Raw genomic sequence first — 21,664 nt, forward strand, 5'->3', positions numbered from 1 at the left:
TGCAGCTCCTCATGATTCAGGACAAGTCACTTAGCACTTATTGCCCCAGGTACAAAATAAGCACCTGTCTAAAATACATGAACCACTTTGATTATAACCAACCAAGTGCTGACCTTAAAATAAAATAACCAGTTACTTTTGGTGGTGCAAAGTGGTTATTCCCAGCACGTGCTTTAACCGACCAGGTTTCTAGCAGGTTAAATTGCATTTAATATTGACTCTGCTGTATTGGACTAACAGAAGTAAAGGCAGAGAAACTGGTGAAAAGACAATGCTAGACTTGGGTTCTCATTCCAAGCAAGCAAATGGAATAAATGTTTAACCAACTTTATTTCAAACGCACTTTCTTATCAAACTTTCAGGAAGTCAATCAAAACTTATCTCTTTGATAAATTTCTCTGACTCCACTTCTGCCTTGACGTATTCTTAAAACGCTCCCAGATAAACTCGATTAATCTTAACATGCTAATGAAATTTTGAAAGTTGGTTTTTTTGGTTGTTTTTTGTGGGGTTTTTTGTATTTTCGCTGTCTGTCTACAGTCTCTTCCTCTGTAAACCGTTCTGAACTGTTTGGTATTGCGGTATATAAAAATAAAGTTCAAGGGACTTCTTACTGCAGCAGAGTGGCTCTGGATAGAGTAATTGTCTGTACAGCCCAATAAATAGTACTCCAATGAGGAATAAGAACTTCATAAATTGCAGCTCAGAGATATACACGTGTATATCAATTAATATTCAAGCTGTCTAATATTTTCGGCAATAGAACAGGTACGATCACAGTGAAGTAAGTTCAGTTTTCTCTTAATTTTTTAATTACTGATTTTTAGGGGCTCAGTTTGATCCGAGCTTCTGTGGACCACACCCAGACCAGTGGGAAGATTTTCTCAGTGAACCTATGGTAGAATGTGTAGATATGCTCCATGGTTTCAGCGTTATAGAATGAGATCTCCCCCAGGTCAAAGTCCAGGAAAAGCCCCGCTTTCTGGAGTCCCTGACTCAGGGAGAGGTGGTTCACAGCAGAGGTCAGGGCCCTGTACTGGTTCCAGAACAGGCCTATGGCCCAGATGCCTTCCTCTGGGGTAGCTCGAACCCCGCCTTTCCTCCTCACAGATGCTTTGGTGACTCCCAAGGCCCAGTGCCTTCCATCTTCCACTTCCACCTCCCAGTAATGCCTCCCTGAGGTGAAGCCCTCGCAGGTCAGGACGCAGGGGTCGGAATCAAATCTCTCGGGATTGTCTGGCACATCTTGCTTAGTGTCGCAGCGCTTCACCCTCCTCCCGTTCTCATATACAACAAGGTAAGGATTGGCTGTTTTTCCATCTAGAGTCACATCCGCTTTGGGGGGGGGGGGAATATAAAAAAAAAGTGAGAATATGTTAGAACCCCAGCTCAGCTTCTGGGAGAGAAAGCTTAATGCCAATGATAAAATCAAGAACACAAGCCTGGATCAGTTTGACAATATAAATTGTGGCAATGCATGTGCTCAGTGGGTGTAGTAAGGGAGGAGTGGGGGTCCACCCCAGGTGCCATCTTCTTTGGGGTGCTGGCACCCCCCTTTCCCCACATCTCCCCCTGCCGCACGTGTGTCCCTTCCCCGTACCTTTTTAACTTTGGTGCGAAAAGCCACCAACTTGCTGGCCGTGTTGGCATTGGCGCATTCTCGGACGTCACTTCCAGGACCCGCACCTAGGAAGTGATGTTGGAGCGCTGTTCCGCCACTTATCCGAAGCTGACGTGGGTAGTAAGTTGGTGGCTGCTCACACAGACGTTAAGGTACGGGGAAGGGGAGCCGCTCCCCCTTGCTACACCACTGCCTGTGATTTTACCTTTGAAATGCTGACTGATCTCCTTTAGCAGAATACGGGAAGAAAAGAGCTGGCTGTCCTGATGTGGGCACTGAACCAAGGTGTTGCTCCTATCTGGAATGAGGGTTACATTTGGCAGAGGAAGCTTCGCAGTTTCACACCTTAGAAGAAAGTGAAAACTCGGCTGTGATATCCAGGCAGGCAGCATTCACAATGTGCTCCACCAAAATGTCTACCTAATTTCAATTATTTTCAAATCAAGCCTTTCTGATTAGTTGTTTAGTGAAATGGAGTGGAAGAGGAACCCAGTTAGAGCCGCAACCTGAGTCAGGAAAGCCAGATGTTCTCCAGGGTTGCTGCAGCTGGCATTGTGCTTGTTGCAGGTTTACAGGACTCGCTGTGTCTTGTGAAGACCCGGAAACCTGCCACAAGCAGGAAAGCCAAAGTTCATATCACTCTGATGATCTTGTGCAAACTATTTCAAGTACAAATTGCCCCTTTCTTTAGCACTCTCCAGACCAGTAGAGGTTAATCTTTACGAATGGGTATATATCCAATCATGACCAGCAGGTGGAGACTGAAAACAAAACTGTGGGACAGTATATAATATACTCCCTTCTCTATTTACATCAGTCTTTCAGTCTCTAGCAGGTGTTGAGTGAGCTGTACCCATCTCCCTTGACAGGGCTGTTGGAATTTGTTTAGGGCAGGGATCTCAAAGTCCCTCCTTGAGGGCCGCAATCCAGTCGGGTTTTCAGGATTTCCCCAATGAATATGCATTGAAAGCAATGCATGCACAGAGATCTCATGCATATTCATTGGGGAAATCCTGAAAACCCGACTGGATTGCGGCCCTCAACGAGGGACTTTGAGACCCCTGGTTTAGGGGGTTTCTAGTCCCAGTTTTTGGCCGGTCAGAGCTTGGGCAGGCCCTGTTTGGGGGTCCGTCCGACCTTGCGGGTGTTGAACCCGGCGGGGTCCCGTAGTTTGGGTTTTTTTTATCGCAGGCTGCAGCAGTAAAAGCTGTGTCATTCATAGAATTCCTATGAGCATTGGAGCTTTTACTGCCATGGCCAACTATTTTATTTTATTTTTTTAAAAACCCTAACACGACTTCAGCTGGGGGTGGGAAATGAGTGAGGCCATAGGCAGGGTCAGTTGTCCTCTTGTTTTTTTGACTTACCCTCAGTGCAAATCAGCTGTTCTAGGGTTACCAGATGTCCAGATTTTAGAGGACACGGCAGGCATCCAGATGGCTTTTCACAACCCGGCATTTTGTCCGGGTTTTGAAAAGCTTTGAGCTCGGGGCCACATCTGGAGGGCATCTGTGCATGCGTAGTTGCAATGTGGTGACATGCACATGATGTCACCAAGTCACATTCACACAGGGGCAGATGCTCTCCAGTCATGGCCTAAAGACAGGAGGTTGTGGGATGGAATGAGGCAGGGCCATGCCTCCTTTTTGCCCAGCAAAAATCTGGTAACCCTAAGCTTGGGCTATCCTTGGCATCAAACCATTTAATATAGAAATAGGTTTGGGGGAGACAATTGCAACTGGAAACGCTCTGGAACAGAAGAATCCTGGCCTGAGCAGCTGGGTTACCCCCTTCTGCAAATTCAAACATAGAAACATGATGGCAGATAAAGGCCAAAGGGCTCATCCAATCTGTCCATCAGCCATTATCAGTTCCTCTTTAAGAGATCCCATGTGCCTGTCCCAGGCTTTCTTGAATTCAGATACAGTCTCTGTCTCCACCACCTCGACCGGGAGTCTGTTGTAGGGGAAAACACCCTCCAGGATTTCAAGACTAAGGTGGACAAGTTCCTGCTAAACTGGGACCTACGCAGATGAGGCTGAACTCAGAGCACTGGTTTTTGACCTGGGAGCCGCAACGTGAGCGGACTGCGGGGCAGGATGGACCACTGGTCTGACCTAGCAGTGGTAATTCTTATGTTCCACACATTTACCACCTTTTCTGTAAAAAAGTTTTTCCTTAGGGCCTCTTTTACGAAGCCGTTTAGCACGGGCCACTGCAGTAACGGCCCCGAAGCCCATAGAGATTTAAAGAGGCTTCGGGGCTGTTGCCACGTGGCAGCCGCCAGTGCAGCTTTGTAAAAGAGGGGTTAGATTACTCCTGAAACCTTTGTAGTCTGTAGGGCAGTTATAGTGGAACTACTTTGGGAGGGGGGAAAGAAAGAAATAGCAACCATTTAACCAACCATGTTGAAACCTATTGACAAGCAGCCAAAGAAATGCCTCTCACTTCTTCCAAATCTCACAGCTGATGATGGAAGCAGTTCTACAAGAAATGAATCGACCACAGTTTCATGAAAGATAAGGTGGCAGAAATGTGTAGCTTCAGAAAGATGCCATGTTGAACGTAGAAAGATGCCAAAATGAAGAACTTACAAACGGCAAAAAAATAGTTCTAATTCCTACCTCATGATGGTGCTCTTTACATTCTAGAAGCAAAAACAACAAAAATCCTTGATTAAAACAAGTCAATTCAATGTAACCGTCCTCAAATCTCTTATTTGCATGGAAGACTCCAGGCAAAAAAATAGACATTTGCAGGGTTCATAGACAACCCCGCGAAAGACAAAGGCGCGCGCCGACAACTGAGCGCAAGACGGAGGCATGCGCCGAAGAAAATTACAGTTTTTAGGGGCTCCGATGGGGGGTTTTGTTGGGGAGCCCCCCCAGTTTACTTAATAGAGATCGCACCGGCATTGTGGGAGATTTGGGGGGTTGTAACCCTCCACATTTTACTGTAAACAACTTTTTCCCTAAAAACAGGGAAAAAGTGAAGTTTTCAGTAAAATGTGGGGGGTTACAAACCCCCACAATGCGGCGCAATCTCTATTAAGTAAAGTGGGGGGGGGGGTTCACGCCCCCCCCCCCCGTCGGAGCCATAAAAACAGTAATTTTCTGCGGCATGCGCCTCCACGCTGCGCTCAATTGTCTGCGCGCGCCTTTGTCCCGGCGCGCTTTTGACCTGACACCCATTTGCAGCTCTCCAAATTCCTGGCAGTTTCTGCAAAAGCAGGAGGTCTACAGAAAATCTCAGGAGTAAAATCTCATTGAAACAAAGCTGGACCTGTCTCAAGCTAGCCAAAATATATATCTCTCAGGGTGAAACCAAGCCAAATAGCTCTAGGTAGTTGGTAGCTGTTTAAATACCATTTGCAGTTTGGTAGATAGAAGAAGAAATGGGGACATAGGTATTGGGTTCTATATTTGTGAAGACCAAAAAAAAAAAATACATGACTGCCTCATCCCTCTCCTATTATAAAAAGTGCAGCCTCATGAGTGGATAAATGAAAAAGCCTCAGTCCCACCACTCCACCGCTGTAATATCTTGTTACTGCGGGAAGAAATTACGTGGTGCAATCACCACTGGCTATTTCATTCACTTATAAGTGCTTTTTGTTTAAATAGTATGTTTAAATAAATAATTTATTAGGTAATAGTAAGAAATGCTGAGGTTCAGTGTACTTATCTTATGCCAGCTAAACCCTGGGAACATGGCCCGACATGTTTCGCACCGTCTGTGCTGTATCAAGGGTCCCCCGGGTTGCCTATGTCATCCGACGCTGTCTAGGTTTGTAAAATAGTTCTGGGCTTATACTGGAATAAGGACTACTGAAACTAATGAGTCATCCCTCTCCTAGGCATCTTCCGACACGGAGATGCTCTACTAAGGCATGTGCTAGGGAAAATCTGGACCCCCCTAGACCCGCCCTCAGGCGTACCCAGTCCACCCACATGCCCCAGTCTTGCTCCCCACTGCCTGCTCTCATCGGGCAGAAGAGCATCCGCGCATGCAAGGATGTCCTCCTGCCCGACGGCGATTTGATTGAAGCTTTTCAAAACCCAGACCAAGTGCCAGGTTTTGAAAAGCCGTCCGGACATCAAAAGGGAGGACATGTCCAGAGAAATCCAGACATCTGATAACCCTAGCATGTGCTGGTCCGCTGCCCCCTTACAACACAGCCTCATCCCAGACGGCCTCCCGCTCTTCTGCAATTCTGCAGCCCTTGACTAAACAAACAGCATTGCCAGGGCTACCAGATTTTCCCACAAAGAAACCTCGGACACGTGGCCCCCCACCCTGTTCTGCCCCCACAAAGCCTCGTCTTTCTTTTCTGAACTTCGGGCCGCGTCTGGAAGGCCTCCGGGCATGTGCGGATGCCTGCGACATCATCTGCTCATGCTCAGAGGCCCTCCAGACGCAGCTGGGAGGTCGGGGCTTTTCAAAACCCAGACAAACTACTGTTTTTTGGAAAGTCCGGGCAGCCAGACAGTCCTCTTTATTTTTATTTTTTTAAGGTTTTTTTTATTGAATTTTTTTTCCATTTAACAAGTGTCATAAATTTTCATACAATTATCTTAACAATACACTTGATATTTTTATAATATATTTTATATATAACATTTCTTGTCTTATTTTTCTTATGGTTTTATATATCATATAATTGTAATTATTTTTCTTATAAAGTTATACAATATATATATTATAATGATTTTATCAATTATTATTTAAATATGAACCTTTTCCCCCTCCCTTTATTACGTTATTTTCATGTAAGAATATCATCTATTATAATATTTTATTTATAATATATGATAAAGAGAATAATTCCCTCCCCTTAACCCCTCCCCCCCTCCTTCTTTATACTATTTTCTTATCATGGGAAAATGAAATTCAAATATTGCAATATTCTGTTAATGGTCCCCAAATCTTCTTGAACTTATTCATATATCCTTTTTGTGTTGCAAATGCATGTTCCATCTTATATATATGGCAAACTGAGTTCCACCAGAAATTATAGTTCAATCTGTCCCAATTTTTCCAATTACGTGTAATTTGCTGTATTGCTATTCCAGTCATTATAAATAAAAGTTTGTTGTTATTTGATGAGATTTGACTATGGGCTCTCATTGTAGTACCGACGGCACAGTGCGCAACAGCCGCTAAGAAAGCAAATAGAATGCTAGGCATAATCAAGAAGGGTATTACAACAAGGACAAAAGAAGTTATCCTGCCATTGTATCGGGCGATGGTGCGCCCGCATCTGGAATACTGCGTCCAATATTGGTCTCCGTACCTTAGGAAGGATATGGCGTTACTCGAGAGGGTTCAGAGGAGAGCGACACGCTTGATAAAAGGGATGGAAAACCTCTCATACGCTGAGAGATTGGAGAAACTGGGTCTCTTTTCCCTGGAGAAGAGGAGACTTAGAGGGGATATGATAGAGACTTATAAGATCATGAAGGGCATAGAGAGAGTAGAGAAGGACAGATTCTTCAAACTTTCGAAAAATAAAAGAACAAGAGGACACTTGGAAAAGTTGAAAGGGGACAGATTTAAAACGAATGCTAGGAAGTTCTTCTTTACCCAACGAGTGGTGGACACCTGGAATGCGCTTCCAGAGGGAGTAATAGGGCAGAGTACAGTACAGGGGTTTAAGAAAGGATTGGACAATTTCCTGCTGGAAAAGGGGATAGAGGGGTATAAATAGAGGATTACTGCACAGGTCCTGGACCTGTTGGGCCGCCGCGTGAGCGGACTGCTGGGCATGATGGACCTCAGGTCTGACCCAGCAGAGGCATTGCTTATGTTCTTATGTTCTTATGTACCAAATAGAATTGTATCATATGTCAAGGCTACTGGATTTTCTAACATCCTATTTATTTGGGGCCAAATTGATTTCCAAAATGTTAATATGAATGGACAATAGAATAAAAGATGATCTAATGTCCCTGCTTCTAGATGACAATGCCAGCATCTATTAGACTTAGAGCTATCAATTCTATGTAAACGTGTAGGGGTCCATAGAGCTCTATGTAAAATAAAAAACCAAGTTTGTCTCATAGATGCTGACATTGTACATCTTATCCTCCAAGACCAAAGTCGTGGCCATTGAGATGCATTAATTTGATGCTTAATCTCAATGCTCCAAATATCTCTAAGACCATTTTTTTTTTTAATGTATAAATCCAGATATTAAGAGAGGACATATCTGGGTTTTGCCCCTGACAACGCTCAAAGCCGGTGCAGAGTATTGGATGTTGTAAATAAATCTTCAGATGTAAGCCTCTCCCCATCCCCGGTTTACAGCTGAAGATTTATTTTAGGACATCCAATACTCTATACTAGTTCTGGCCCCTAATCTACCCTCAGAATACATTTAAATACTACATAAACAAAAAACTGAACTTAGGGATATTTGGAGCATTGAGATCAAGCACCAAATTTCTGCTTCTCAATGGCCACGACTTTGGTCTTGGAGATTAAAAATTACAAGGTCAGCATCTATGAGACAAACTTGGTTCTTTTTGTTGTACAGAGCTTTTTGGATCCCAGTTCGTTTACAAAAGTTGGATAGCTCTAGGTCTAATAGATGCTGGCATTGTAATGATACTCGAGAAGGTCCAGAAAAGAGCGACACGATTGATAAAAGGTATGGAAAACCTTTCATATGCTGAAAGATTAGAGAAACTGGAGCTCTTTTCCCTGGAAAAGCGGAGACTTAGAGGGGACATGATAGAGACTTACAAGATCATGAAGGGCATAGAGAAAGTGGAGAGGGATAGATTCTTCAAACTTTCAAAAACTACAAGAACAAGAGGGCAGTTGGAAAAATTAAGAGGGGACAGATTCAGAACCAATGCTAGGAAGTTCTTCTTCACCCAAAGGGTGGTGGACACCTGGAATGCGCTTCCGGAAGGTGTGATAGGACAGAGTACAGTTTTGGGGTTCAAGAAGGGATTAGATAATTTCCTGAAGGAAAAGGGGATAGAAGGGTATAGATAAAGGATTACTATACAGGCCCTGGACCTGATGGGCCGCTGCGTGAGCGGACTGCTGGGCGTGATGGACCTCTGGTCTGACCCAGCAGAGGCACTGCTTATGTTCTTATGTTCCTAATAGACTGAAGACGTAAGAATTAAAAGAGAGGAAACAGTGGAGGAAATAAATCCCATATAAACTCTTAAAAACAACATTGGCACACTTAAACTGAATCCTCAACAATGGAGCAAAGCAAAAAAACTAATATAAAAATAAAATTAAGTAAAATAAAGGCCCTTATCGGTCCAGGATCTGTGCAGGGCCGTTGATTCATCAATGCACACTGCCTCTCTTACCTTCAGAAATTTGGCCGCTGGCTTACGACACGTCTTGGACCAGTTTTTGGAGGAAAGAAGTTTCTGTGGAAAGTTGGCTCCCAACATTGCTCTCTGTTTTCGAAAGTTTTGTGTCCACTGCGTCTAACCTGGTGAGCAGGATCTTCTCTTGCTCATCGAGGAGCTGACGCAGCTGCGCAAACCCTACAGTAACCTTCTTTTTCTCACTTTCCACTTTATTCTGTGTTGGGCATAAAGAGAAATATAGTGCTCATCTTTATTGTTTGAAGAAGATATGCCATATCAGGTAGGACCAAAAGTCGATCATCTCCAGAATCTTGTCTCTGACAATGGTCAGTCCAGGCCATAAGTACCTGACAAGACTACGTAGCTAAAGCACAGTTACTTACCGTAACAGGTGTTATCCAGGGACAGCAGGCAGATATTCTTAACGCATGGGTGACGTCACCAACGGAGCCCCGGTACGGACCTTTTTAACTAGAAAGTTCTAGTTGGCTGCACCGCGCATGCACGAGTGCCTTCCCGCCCGACGGAGGAGTGCGTGGTCCCCAGTTAAGATAAGCCAGCTAAGAAGCCAACCCGGGGAGGAGGGTGGGACGTAAGAATATCTGCCTGCTGTCCCTGTTAAGGTAAGTAACTGTGCTTTATCCCAGGACAAGCAGGCAGCATATTCTTAATGCATGGGTGACCTCCAAGCTAACAGAGAGGGAGGAGGGATGGTTGGCCATTAGGAAAATAAATTTTGTAGCACAGATTGGCCGAAGTGTCCATCCCGTCTGGAGAAGGCATCCAGACAGTAGTGAGTAGTGAACATGTGAACTGAGGACCAAGTGGCAGCCTTGCAGATTTCCTCGATGGGTGTGGAACGGAGGAAAGCCACAGAAGCAGCCATAGCTCTGACCCTGTGGGCCGTGACAGCACCTTCCAGTGAGAGACCGGCCCGAGCATAACAGAATGCAATACAGGCAGCAAGCCAGTTGGAAAGCGTCCGTTTAGAGACAGGACGACCTAGACGGTTAGGATCGAAGGTCAGAAAGAGCTGAGGGGACGAGCGGTGAGCCCTGGTACGGTCAAGGTAGTATGCGAGGGCACGCTTACAATCCAGCGTGTGCAACGCCTGTTCCCCAGGATGAGAATGGGGTTTAGGGAAAAAGACAGGCAACACAATGGACTGGTTGAGGTGAAAAGCTGAGACCACCTTGGGAAGGAATTTAGGATGGGTACGCAGAACCACCTTGTCATGGTGAAAAACAGTGAACGGTGGATCGGCGACCAGTGCATGCATCTCACTAACCCTCCTGGCAGAGGTGATGGCAATGAGGAAAAGCACCTTCCATATTAGAAGTTTGAGCGAAGTTGTGGCAAGAGGCTCAAAAGGAGGTTTCATGAGGGCTGATAAAACCACATTCAGGTCCCAGACGACAGGAGGAGGCTTCAGAGGTGGTTTGACATTGAAGAGGCCTCTCATGAACCGGGAAACTAGAGGATGAGCCGTAAGCGGTTTTCCGAGGATAGGCTCATGAAACGCAGTGATGGCACTGAGGTGGACTCTGATTGAGGTGGACTTGAGGCCAGCATCAGATAGAGAGAGCAAATAGTCCAGTACAATTTCCACCGCCAATGAGGTGGGATCGTGGTGATGCAGTAGACACCAAGAGGAGAACCTGGTCCACTTCTGATGGTAACATTGGAGGGTGGCCGGTTTCCTGGAGGCATCCAAAATGCGACGGACGGGCTGAGACAGATTCTCTGGAGAGGTCAGCCCGAGAGAAACCAAGCTGTCAGGTGGAGCGAGGACAGATTGGGATGTAGTAGAGACCGATGCTGCTGCGTAAGTAGAGTAGGAAACGCAGGAAGAGGAATGGGCTCCCTGGAGCTGAGCTGGAGCAGGAGGGAGAACCAGTGTTGGCGAGGCCACCGAGGAGCGATGAGAATCATGGTGGCCCTGTCCCTGCGGAGTTTGGATAACGTCCGCAACATCAGAGGTAGTGGAGGAAAGGCATAGAGGAACCGATCCGTCCAGTTGAGCAGGAATGCATCTGGGGTCAGACGATGAGGAGAGAAGAGTCTGGAACAGAACTGGGGCAGCTGATGGTTGTGAGGAGCTGCAAAGAGGTCCACCTGCAGAGTGCCCCTGCGAGCAAAGATGGAGTGGAGTGTGGAAGGGTCCAGAGTCCACTCGTGAGGTTGAAGGATGCAGCTGAGATTGTCGCCAGGGAGTTCTGTTCGCCCTGGATATAGACAGCCTTGAGGAAGAGATTGCGGGCCGTGGCCCAGGTCCAGATGCTGAGAGCCTCCTGACAAAGGAGGCGAGATCCGGTGCCGCCTTGCTTGTTTATGTAGTACATGGCGACTTGATTGTCTGTGCACAGGAGAAGAACCTGAGGGTAGAGAAGGTGCTGGAAGGCCTTGAGAGCATAGAACATGGCTCTGAGTTCCAGGAAATTGATGTGATGTTGACGCTCCTGAGGGGTCCAGAGTCCCTGGGTGCGTAGATCTCCCAGGTGAGCTCCCCACGCATAGGGGGAGGCATCCGTGGTTATGATCATGGAGTGAGGGGGTAGATGAAAGAGTAGACCCCTGGAAAGATTTGAGGAGTTCAACCACCATTGAAGAGATTGCTGAAGAGACAATGTCACAGAGATGGGATGAGAAAGAAGATCCGTGGTCTGTGACCATTGGTTGGCAAGAGTCCATTGAGGTGTCCTGAGGTGGAATCGCGCCAGTGGAAGCACATGGACCGTCGAGGCCATGTGGCCCAGGAGGACCATCATCTGTCGGGCTGGAATGGAGTGATGAAGGAGCACCTGACGACAGAGGTGGAGCAGGGTCCGTTGACGGTCGGAGGGGAGAAACGCCCTCATCAGTGTGGTGTCGAGAACTGCTCCAATGAACTGAAGTCGCTGTGTGGGAAGCAGATGCGACTTGGGGTAGTTGATCTCGAACCCCAGGAGATGGAGGAAAGAGATGGTGTGATGAGTGGCTTGTAGCACAAGTGGAGACGTAGGTGCTTTCACCAACTAATCGTCCAAGTAGGGGAACACCTGGAGGTTGTGAGACCTGAGGAAGGCCGCCACCACAATAAGGCACTTGGTGAACACCCTGGGCGATGAAGCGAGGCCAAAAGGTAGCACTTTGTACTGATAGTGACGGTGCTGTATCTGAAACCGTAGGTAGCGACGTGAAGTCGGATTGATTGGGATGTGAGTGTAGGCCTCAGTCATGCTGAGAGAGAAGAGGGTAAAGCGTGGCAAGGGAGAGCATTCTGAACTTCTCCTTGACCAGACACTTGTTGAGGTCCCTGAGATCGAGGATGGGACGGAGGTCTCCTGTCTTTTTGGGAACCAGGAAGTAGCGGAAGTAGAATCCCTGACCCCTTTGGTCCGGAGGCACTTCTTCGATGGCATTGAGAAGAAGGAGAGAGTGGACCTCCCTCAGGAGGAGGGGGGTTTGGGAGGAGTGAGAAGCAGACTCTACGGGAGGATGGTCTGGTGGAAGAGTCTGGAAGTTGAGAGAGTAGCCATGGCGAATGATGTTGAGGACCCATTGGTCTGATGTGATGACCTACCAACGGCTGAGGAAGATTTGGAGGCGACCTCCGATAGGCTGAGGAAGAGGCAATGATGGTGGGAGACTGGCTATGCCCTGGAGGAAAAAGTCAAAAGGGCTGAGATGGTTTTAACGGAGGTAGAGGCTTGGCAGGTTGGTGAGACTGTGAGCGAGCCTGAGATTGATGCTGTTGACGAGGTCGGCGAGGCTGTTGTTGGGGCGGGTTGAGAGGTCTGGCCGAGAACCTGCGCTGGTAGGAAGACTGCTGTCTGTAGGGGCGAGCAGGTGGAGTCTTCTTTTTAGGTTTGATCAGAGTGTCCCACCTGGTCTCATGTGCTGAGAGCTTCTGGGTTGTTGAGTCCAGGGACTCTCCGAAGAGTTCATCACCCAGACAAGGTGCGTTCGCCAGGCGGTCCTGGTGGTTAATGTCTAGGTCAGAGACTCTCAGCCATACCAAATGGCGCATGGCCACCGCCATGGCAGATGCGCGAGAGGTCAGCTCAAATGAGTCGTAGATGGAGCGAACCATAAATTTCCTGAGTTGGAGGAGGCTAGAAATATGTTGCTGGAAAAGAGGGACCTTACGTTCAGGAAGATATTTCTGTAAGGAGGAGAGCTGTTGCACCAGATGCTTCATGTAGAAGGAGAAGTGGAAGGTGTAGTTGTTGGCTCTATTGGCTAACATGGCATTTTGGAAAAGGCGCTTACCAAATTTATCCATGGTTTTTCCCTCTCTGCCAGGAGGGGTGGAGGCATATACACTGGAACCCTGAGATTTTTTAAAAGTAGATTCCACCAGGAGGGACTCGTGGGGCAATTGAGGTTTGTCAAATCCTGGGATTGGAATAACCCGGAACAAGCTATCCAATTTACGAGGGGCTCCAGGAACAGTGAGGGGAGCCTCCCAGTTTTTATAGAAAGTTTCCCGTAAGATGTCGTGGACGGGCAACTTCAAAAATTCTTTGGGAGGTTGCTCAAAGTCTAGGGCATCGAGGAAAGCTTGAGACATTTTAGAGTCGGACTCTAAGGGAATGGAAAGAGCTGCTGACATCTCCCTAAGGAATTTGGAGAAAGAGGATTGCTCTGGTTTTGATACGGTGTCGGTCATGGAGGGTTCTTCGTCGGTTGACGAAGCGTCTTCCTCGGTACCGTGAGGGGAGTCTTCCCACAAGTCCGGGTCCCTAATGTCGGGGTGCATACGTTTGGACATCGGTGTGGGGGGCTCGGCATGGCGGGTCTTTGAGAGAGATTTGCCTGAGCGCACCGAGGCGGTACCGGGTGAGGAAGACCGATGTTGTTCCTGGGACCGGACAGGGTCGGCAGCATCACGGGTATGCACTGTAGGTGTTTCTGCCAAGAGCACCGGCATGGAGGTATTAATCGGTACCGAGGGGGTTGACACCGATGGGACAGTGCGAGGCTCGGACCGGTCCTGTACCGGAAGGTGCGGTGCCAGCAACGCCGGCAACAGTTGCTGGAGCTGTTGTTGCAGCTGCTCCTGTAACTGTGTTTGGAGTATGGCCGCGATGCGGTCATCCAGGGGAGGCACCGGTACCGCTTTATTCTTTATCGGTACCATAGGTGCCGCTCTACGCTCCGGCGATGAGGAGGCCGATGATGAGGCACTCACCGAGATCGGAGTGGAGCGTTTGCAGGGCCGGTGCGGTGCCGGGAGGGCCGGTGTCGCAACTGTGGCAGGAGGGCGCTCAAGGGAAGTGGGAGGCTTCTTAGCCGGCTTACCTGGGTCCAACGGCCCCGAGGAAGGGTCCGGTGGTGTCGATGTCGTCGGTGCCGACTTTTGGGGTGCCGTCGACGTCGCAGCCGGTTCCATGGCAGATCTGGTACCAAACAAAATATTTTGCTGGATCTGCCTATTTTTCAAAGTACGCTTTTTAAGCGTAGCACAGCGGGTGCAGGTGTCAGCCCGATGCTCTGGACCCAAGCACTGGAGGCACCAATTGTGCGGGTCGGTGAGGGAGATCGGGCGTGCACACCGCTGGCACTTCTTAAAGCCCGGTTGAGGGGGCATGAAGGGAAACATGGCCTCCGCAAAATCAAAGCCGGAGGCCTGTATGGTGGCAACAAGCCCCGCCGGGGCCGGCCCGAAAAAATAAAGAAAACTCAACGAGTTTTTTTTTTAAGAAAAGTAACGGGATCCGAAAGGAAAAAAACTGAAAAAATGAAAAGTACGCGAGCGGGAAGGCAGAAAATAGTTTTTCAACGGCTGTTGAAAACACATGCGTCTTCTTCGCTCCGCGGAAACGAAGAAACTGGGGACCACGCACTCCTCCGTCGGGCGGGAAGGCACTCGCGCATGCGCGGTGCGGCCAACTAGAACTTTCTAGTTAAAAAGGTCCGTACCGGGGCTCCGTCGGTGACGTCACCCATGCATTAAGAATATGCTGCCTGCTTGTCCTGGGAAAATAATTGTTTATGGATTTGTCCTTTTTTTTTTTTTACAATGCTTTTCAATCCCATAGAATCTGTAAAGAATTAGTTAAAAGGGGTGGAGAAACATCTGTCTTCTGTCCACTCATCCGTCTGCCTGGAGGTAAAATAACTTTCTGGAAATTAAATGGGTGAAATCCAATGAAAATGCACATTGAGTTTGACAATCCTGGCTAGATGAAACTCAGTCTGTATATGCAAACGATTATGATGCAGGTTCCCCTCTCGGAATAATAATAATCATCAATTTATATACCGCAAGGCCGTAAAGTTCTATGCGGTTTACAGTAGTTAAATTTAAAAAAAAAACCAACAAAAGAAGTTGAATAGAACTAAAAAAGTTAAAAGCCAATAATTAGAGACACTAAAATGATCGAAATAGTGCATAATAAAATTTTTACAAATTAGCTGCCTAAATACTTCAAAAAGGGATATGTTTTTAGATGTCTCCTAAATTCTCCATAAGTGCCAGTAAGCAAAAGCAATTGTTCTAAATCCTTACCCCTTAACGCTGCTTGATATGAAACAGAGTCAGTAGTGTAGTAAGGGGGGAGGGGCGCCGGCACCCCTCCTCCCCTCGCCACGTGCGTGCCCCCCTTCCCTTCCCCCGTACCTCTAGTTCTTCACCACCGCGAGCAATAACTTTGATGGGCTCCTCACCACCACGTCATCTCTCCCACTGACATCACTTCCGGGTGTTGCGCATAGGAAGTGACATCAGCGGGAGAGACGACAGGGTCCTGAGGAGCACATTGAAGTTCTTGTTGCTTGGGGTGGTGAAGAGCTAGAGGTTAGGGGGAAGGAAAGGGGGAGGCATGTGCAGTGTGTGGGGGGGGGGGGCAGAGATGAGGGAGGGGCCCCGGGTGCCTCTCAACCTTGCTACGCCACTGAACAGGGTGTTTCTGAATCACTCCCGTTGAGCACCTGATTTGAAATCACTACAATGTGTGCTGATCCTTAATCATCTGGTAACAGCTGGATAGCTGAGAGATGACTAAGGATAATAAGCACATGCCAAAGGTACACATCGCATACCATGCCAGAGATCAAAGGCTACAGAATCCAGTGGCATCAGAAGAGACTGCTGTCTGGACAAATCGCTTAAATAGACAGCATTATAGCTAAGGCACTTGAAGATAAAGTGGTTCACCTGAGGTCATAAATAGGCAATCAGTGATAGAAATCAGAACTGTATTAGACCATAAGAGTTGCCATACTAGGACAGACTGAAGGCCCATCAAGCCCAGTATCCTGTTTCCAACAGTGGCCAACACAGGTCCCAAGTACCTGACAGAAACCCAAAGAGTAGCAACATTCCAGAGCTGAGATTGTGATGTCATAATGCCTCATTCCACCAATGCCTAAGAGCCAGCCTCATCAATGATGTCACAATGGCTTGGTTATCCTCTACTTGGCTCAGATAAGAATATAAGAATTGCCATACTGGGACAGAGCGAAGGTCCATCAAGCACAGTATCCTGTTTCCAACAGTGGCCAACCCAGGTCCCAAGTACCTGGCAGAAACCCAAAGAGTAGCAACATTCAAGAGCTGAGATTGTGTGTTGTCGTAGTGCCTCATTCCACCAATGCCTAAGAGCCAGCCTCATCAGTGATGTCACAATGGCTTGGTTATCCTCTACTTGGCTCACATAAGAACATAAGAATTGCCATACTGGGACAGAGCGAAGGTCCATCAAGCCCAGCATCCTGTTTCCAACAGTGGCCAACCCAGGTCCCAAGTACCTGGCAGAAACCCAAAGAGTAGCAACATTCAAGAGCTGAGATTGTGTGTTGTCGTAGTGCCTCATTCCACCAATGCCTAAGAGCCAGCCTCATCAGTGATGTCACAATGGCTTGGTTATCCTCTACTTGGCTCAGATAAGAACATAAGAATTGCCATACTGGGACAGAGCGAAGGTCCATCAAGCACAGTATCCTGTTTCCAACAGTGGCCAACACAGGTCCTAAGTACCTAGCTAGATCCCAAGTAGTAAAACAGATTTTATGCTGCTTATCCTAGGAATAAGCAGTGAATTTCCCCAAGCTATCTCAATAACGGCCTATGGACTTCTCCTTTAGGAAAGTATCCAAACCTGTTTTAAACGTAAGCTAACTGATTTCACCATATTTTCCAGCAACAAATTCCAGAGTTTAATTACATGTTATGTGAAGAAATATTTTCTCTGGTCTGTTTTAAATCTACTACTTAGTAGCTTCATCATATCCCCCTAGTCCTAGAATTTTTGGAAAGAGTAAACATGTGATTCACATGTACCCTTTCTATTCCACTCCCCTTGGTATTTTACAGACCTCAACAACATCAGAAAGTGCAGGTGGTGGGTGGGATTCCGAAAGCCACCTTTAGGAAGAAAGTTGAACTCTGGAACCTCCAAACCATAGCCAGTGTGGTTCAATAGTGAAGTGGAAGAGGCAGTGATAGCCAAAAGAGTAGTTGAGAAAATGGAAGGCAGACCCTAACGAGGAAAACAGGGATGAGTAATCTAAGGAAATACTTTTTTCACACAATAGGTGGTAGATGCGTGGAACAGTCTCCCAGAAGAGGTGGTGAAGCCAGAGACTGTGTCTGAATTCAAGAAGGTATGGGATAGGCACGTGGGATCTCTTACTTAGAGAGAAGAGATAATGGTTACTGTGGATGGGCAGACCAGATGGGCCATTTGTCCTTTATCTGCCATCATGTTACAAAGTTTCTATACCCATAAAGTTCTATGACATCACAATGCAGGTGTAAAGAGCCTTAGCCAATAGGAAAGGAAGAGATAGTGAATGCTGCAGATTGGCAGACTGGACGGGCCATTTGGCCTTTTTCTGCCATGTTTCTATGAATAATGCTGAGGTGGCATTAACTGGACAGAGCTGTTCAATGCCTCACGGCCATCACTGGCTAAGGCATATTTATATAGATAACGGCAGCTATCTGAATAAATACCTTTGGATTGTTGACACAGCGGCTCTCAATATCATGCAGTCACGGTGCATCGATATTTACTTGGTACTGTATTGACAATGACTGATTCCCTATGATAATAAGTGCGAGTCTGTACTACAGTCATTTCCCAAATTCCCACCCGCCTTCGGCATCCTGCTCCTCAGCTCTTCCTCACAACGAAGGCTCTGAAGATTTTCTATCCTCGGCCTCACGGGGTCCAGCAGCCTCTGGAGCTTTTCCTGGGCAATACAGAGGGAAGTAACAAAGGGGCTCAGTGTATGAAATGGCAAAGGCCTTAATAAAGCACTCGGGCCCTGATTCTATAAAAAACGCCTACAGTTAAGCACCTAGATTGGCACACTTAGCCGATTTAGGCGCTTAACTTACCCCCCCCTTCCCCCTTTTATGAAGCCGCATTAGGGTTTTATATCGCAGGCAAAATCTCTCATATCTGTACCCTTCTCCTCTATTTACCAACCAGTGGCGTAGCAAGGGTGAGAGGCGCCGCCACCACCCCATCTGCTCCTTCAACGCCCCCTCCTTCCCTGTCCCCTCCAACCCCAACCTGCTGCTCACATCAGCGTCGGCTCTTCCTGTAATGTCACTTCCTAGGTGCGGGTCCAGGAAGTGTTGTCAGAGTGCGAGCCGACGCTAACGCGAGATTGGGGTTGCTGCTCACGCCGTGAACGTTAAACAGGCACGAAGAAAGGGAAGGGGCGCACGCGTGTGGAGGTGGGGTGGACAAGGAGCAGTTGGGCGGAGAAGAGGACGGGCGCCGACGCTCCCACCAAGTGCCCCCCACCCCACTGGTGGTTCAGGGCCCCATGTGGAGGGCTATCGCACATGCATGGACATTGATGTCACGCATGTACGTGATGCAGACAAAGAACTGACCCTTGTTGCTCCACAAGAAAGGAATCTGACAAAAACCAAAAGCTCTGTGGAGGAAGTGATGGTCAAGATGTAGGCTTTATTAAAAATGCAAATTAAAAATCCACATAAAAGTATCTCGGATCCGATAGCTTCCAGAGGTTTGGTTCCAAGATACTTTTATGTGGATTTTTTAATTTGCATTTTTAATAAAGCCTACATCTTGAGCATCATTTCCTCCACAGAGCTTTTGGTTTTACGCATGTACATGACATCATCGCATCGACGTCCGCGCGCTCCCAGATGCCCTCTGGGCAATGGCCGCCACACTTAGTGTGCTGCGGCTTTGCAAAGTTTGCGAGACACCGACAGGTTTACATTGAATAATAATCAGGTTTCTCAGGTTGGTCCTGGAGTATCCCCTTGCCAGCCAGGTTTTCAGGATATCCACCATAAATAGGCATGAAAGAAATTTGCATATGCAAATTAAGGCAGCATATGCAAATTAAGTTTATGCATATTCATGGTGGATATCCTGAAAATCTGACTTGAGAAACACTGATATAGGGCATCAGCCACCTAGTCAATCCCCTCTATGGGGATCAAAGAATGAGTTCGGTGTCCCCGGGACACACTGATCAGTGGCATAGCTGGTGGGGGTGCCAGCTCCCCTCCTCCTCTCCGGCCCCACCTCCACCCACTCCTCTCCTTGCCACGTGTGCGCCCTCCCCCCTTTCCTCCATACCTCTAGTTGTTCATTTCCTGATGACATCACTTCTGGGTGCCGCGCATAGGAAGTGACATCAGCGGTAGAGACGGCGGGGTCGTGAGGAGCATGTTAAAGTTCTTGTTGCTCCCTAGAGGTACGGGAGAAGGTGATACGCGTGCAGTAGGGGGAATCGGCGGAAGCAGCAGGGGAGGGGTCAAGACAAGGGCATGGGAGCGGTGCATCGTCCTGGGCGCCTCTCACCCTCGCTATGCCACTGACTGATAATAAAGATACCAACGCACCTTGTATTCCTGCGCAGCCTTCTCTACGGGGATCAGGCTGTGAGATCTGTGATCCTGAGATCGGTCACACACTGCGCAGAGAACGCTTTCATCATTTTGGCAGAAGAGTTTCAAGTTCTGCTGTCTTTTGGCGCACCCGCTCCCCTTGGATGGTTGCGCTTGCTGTGCGTGGAGGTGCTGGACTGCTTCTGCCAGCTGCCAGTTCCTCTCCAGAGTCCTCCGGGCAAAGTGTTGCCTGCACACCGGGCAGGAGAAACTGCCGCATGGAATCTGCCAGCATCGGGAGATGCAGGAGCAGCAAAAGCTGTGGCCACAGGCAAGAGTCACCGGGTCGCTGTAGTATTCCAGGCAGACAGGACAGGTCAGGTCGGTGCAGAGGCTCTGCACGGCAGGGCTCCTCCCAGGCATGGCTCTCGCTAGTGACTGAAAGGAGTGATGTTGTTGCCGACACCCTTAAATGAAGAATCACATCTCTGAAATGTGGGTGTCTCTCTCACTCTACCTTCCACACGCCTCTATCGAAATCACTTATTCTGTTTTCATTCTTCCTACCAATTTCTTCTTTTCCTCTCCCTTTTGTCCATTTTCCTTGGTCCTAAATCTCTTTTTCTGTTCTTTAACTGCTTCCTTTCTTTTGCCTCTGTCCTCATTTGTCTCTCACCATATCTTCTAATTTCCATCTCTCATTTCTTCCCATGTCATCTCTTTGACCTTCCCTCATCCTCTTCCTTTCCATGTCTTTTTTCCCCCATCACTATTCTCTCTATCCTCCTTTCTCTGTCTTCCTTCTTAATTTCTTTCTGCCTCTCCCTTTTCTTTCATTTTTTTTTTAATCTTTTCTTCCTCACTTCATCTCTTTCTCTTCTGTAATAGCTCCCTTTCCTCTTCTCTCTGTCTTTATTCTTCCTTCACAATTTATTCTCTTCCTCTCTGTTTTCTTTTATCCCAGTGTGCAGCTGTGGCAAAAAAAAAAAAAAAAGCAAACAGGATGCTAGTAATTATTAGGTAAGGGATCAGTGGTGCAACACACACCTCCCCTACTCTCTTCTCTGCCCCCACCTGCACCTTCCTCGCTTCCTCCTGCCATACGCATGTGCCCTCTTCCCTTCCTCTACCTCTTTAACATTCCCGGCCCGAGCATCACCGCCAACCTGCTGCTCGCGCCAGCGTTGGCTCTTCCTCCAATGTCATTTCCTAGGCATGGGTATAGGAAGTGACATCAGAGGAAGAGCTGATGCTGGCACGAGCAGCAGGTTGGGGTTGCTTCTTGTGCCACAAACTTCAAAGAGGTACAAGAGAAGGGGGGCAGGGAAGGAGCAAGGGCAGAGAGGAGGTTGGGTGCCAGTGACCCCACCAAGACAGTGCCCGGGGCAGACCTTCCCCTCACCCCCCCCCCCCCCCCACACACACACACACTTACTATGCCACTGTAAGGGATGGTAAATAAGACCAAGAATATTATAATGCTTCTGCTTTGTTCCATGGTGCAATCTTACTTTGAGTATTGCACACAGCTGTGGTCACCGTATCTTAAAAATGAAATAGCAGAATTAGGATATGGAAATACCGTTAAAGCAAATAGGAGGAAATATTTTTCAATCAAAGAATAGTTAAGCTCTGTAACTCATTGCCAGAGGAAGTGGTTACAGTGGTTGGGTTTAAGAAAGATTTGTACAAGTTCCTGGAGAAAAGGTTCATAGTCTGCTATTGAGACAGACATGGGGGGAAGTCGCTGCTTGCCCAGGGAACGGTAGCATACGATGTTGCTGCTATTTGGGTTTCTGCTGGGTACTTGTGACCTGGATTGGCCACTGTTGAAAAAACAAACAAACCAGGAAACTGGGCTAGATGGACCTTTAAAAATATAAGAATTGCTATTGG

General features: G+C 47.6%; 1 protein-coding gene across 1 annotated transcript; it reads right to left on the bottom strand.

The window, feature by feature from the left end:
- Positions 1–511: 511 nt before the first annotated feature.
- Positions 512–20,549, bottom strand: LOC117346324 (zinc finger protein RFP-like). The gene is made up of 5 exons (XM_033915724.1): positions 19,784–20,549; positions 8,956–9,078; positions 4,246–4,268; positions 1,827–1,966; positions 512–1,335 (listed from the first exon to the last, which is right to left on the bottom strand). The coding sequence occupies exons 1-5, from the start codon at positions 20,189–20,191 to the stop codon at positions 824–826; spliced, it is 1,206 nt and encodes a 401-aa protein (XP_033771615.1). The 5' UTR covers positions 20,192–20,549; the 3' UTR covers positions 512–823.
- Between the last annotated feature and the right edge of the window lie 1,115 nt (positions 20,550–21,664).

This window comes from Geotrypetes seraphini, chromosome 12 (genome assembly GCF_902459505.1).
Source record: "Geotrypetes seraphini chromosome 12, aGeoSer1.1, whole genome shotgun sequence".
Lineage (NCBI taxonomy): Eukaryota > Metazoa > Chordata > Amphibia > Gymnophiona > Dermophiidae > Geotrypetes > Geotrypetes seraphini.

What these genes read in the sequence shown, in the direction of transcription:
- LOC117346324 (XM_033915724.1), bottom strand. Translation starts at nt 20,191, where the DNA reads ATGCCTGGGAGGAGCCCTGCCGTGCAGAGCCTCTGCACCGACCTGACC. An exon ending in AGGCTGCGCAGGAATACAAG is followed by an intron (nt 9,079 to 19,783) that starts GTGCGTTGGTAT and finishes TCACCAGGTTAG; the next exon opens with ACGCAGTGGACACAAAACTT. An exon ending in CAGCGGCCAAATTTCTGAAG is followed by an intron (nt 4,269 to 8,955) that starts GTAAGAGAGGCA and finishes TTTTGCTTCTAG; the next exon opens with AATGTAAAGAGCACCATCAT.